At 63.8% G+C, this 950-nt stretch overlaps 1 protein-coding gene across 1 annotated transcript in view; it reads left to right on the forward strand.

Annotated features, from left to right (window-relative positions):
* The window catches only part of GDF1 (growth differentiation factor 1), a 2,416-nt gene extending 1,836 nt beyond the window's left edge, over positions 1–580 (forward strand). The window contains 1 exon segment of the mRNA XM_010283265.1: positions 1–580. This exon segment is cut by the window's left edge and continues 20 nt beyond it. Within this exon segment, the coding sequence (XP_010281567.1) occupies positions 1–511 (511 nt within the window). The 3' untranslated portion in view covers positions 512–580.
* Positions 581–950: the final 370 nt, after the last annotated feature.

Raw genomic sequence — 950 nt, forward strand, 5'->3', positions numbered from 1 at the left:
CAGGAATCTGGGCTTGATCTTGGAGATCTCGGTGAGCGATGGCGCCTCAGCCCCGGCGCGCGAGGGGCCGCGGAGCCTCTGCGCCAGCATCGACTCCTTCCTGGACACCTCTCTGCTGGTGGTGACCCTCAGCCAGCAGCAGTGCAAGGCTGCCAGGAGGAGGAGAAGCGCTCGCTACACCCCCGTCACTCCGAGCAACCTCTGCAAGCCCCGGCGCCTTTACATCAGCTTCAGCGACGTCGGTTGGGAGAACTGGATCATTGCCCCGCAGGGCTACATGGCTAATTACTGCCTGGGCGAGTGCCCCTTTCCCCTGACGGCGGAGCTGAACAGCACCAACCACGCCATCCTCCAAACCATGGTGCACTCGCTGGACCCGGAGGGGACCCCCCAGCCCTGCTGCGTCCCCGTCAGGCTGTCCCCCATCTCCATCCTCTACTACGATAACAACGACAACGTGGTGCTGAGGCACTACGAGGACATGGTGGTGGATGAGTGCGGCTGCAGATAGCGGCGCGGCCGGGGGAGCGCGTGCCGTGGGGTCCCGTCTGAAGCGCTGAACGATTGATGGAATAAATCCCTGTGTGCTCAATCCCCTCTGTGCTGGTTTTCAGGGAGTTGCCCCTTGTTGCACCGCATGCAGCCGGGGAGGAGGTCTGGCGCGAAGGGGTCCCTGCCGGAGTTGTGACGTAGAGCTGGGTGCTCAGCCCTCCGGGCGAAAAAGCCGTCTGCCGCAGGCGGTTACGGGATGATGACCGCGTCTGATGCCGCCCGTCTGTGCCGTTCTCCACGGGCCGCGGCGGCACCAGGCTGTGAATCCCAGACCCCTCTCGTGCTTGGCCGAGCTGCTGCTGGGGCCGGTGCAAGGGGGGCTTGTGCTTCGGCTCTAAGTGCTGCAGAAAAAAAGAAACGGCGCTTTTTGGTGAAATGAGGCTGGTGGTTCCCCGCTG

This window comes from Phaethon lepturus, unplaced genomic scaffold (assembly GCF_000687285.1).
Source record: "Phaethon lepturus isolate BGI_N335 unplaced genomic scaffold, ASM68728v1 scaffold12703, whole genome shotgun sequence".
In the NCBI taxonomy this organism is placed as follows: domain Eukaryota; kingdom Metazoa; phylum Chordata; class Aves; order Phaethontiformes; family Phaethontidae; genus Phaethon; species Phaethon lepturus.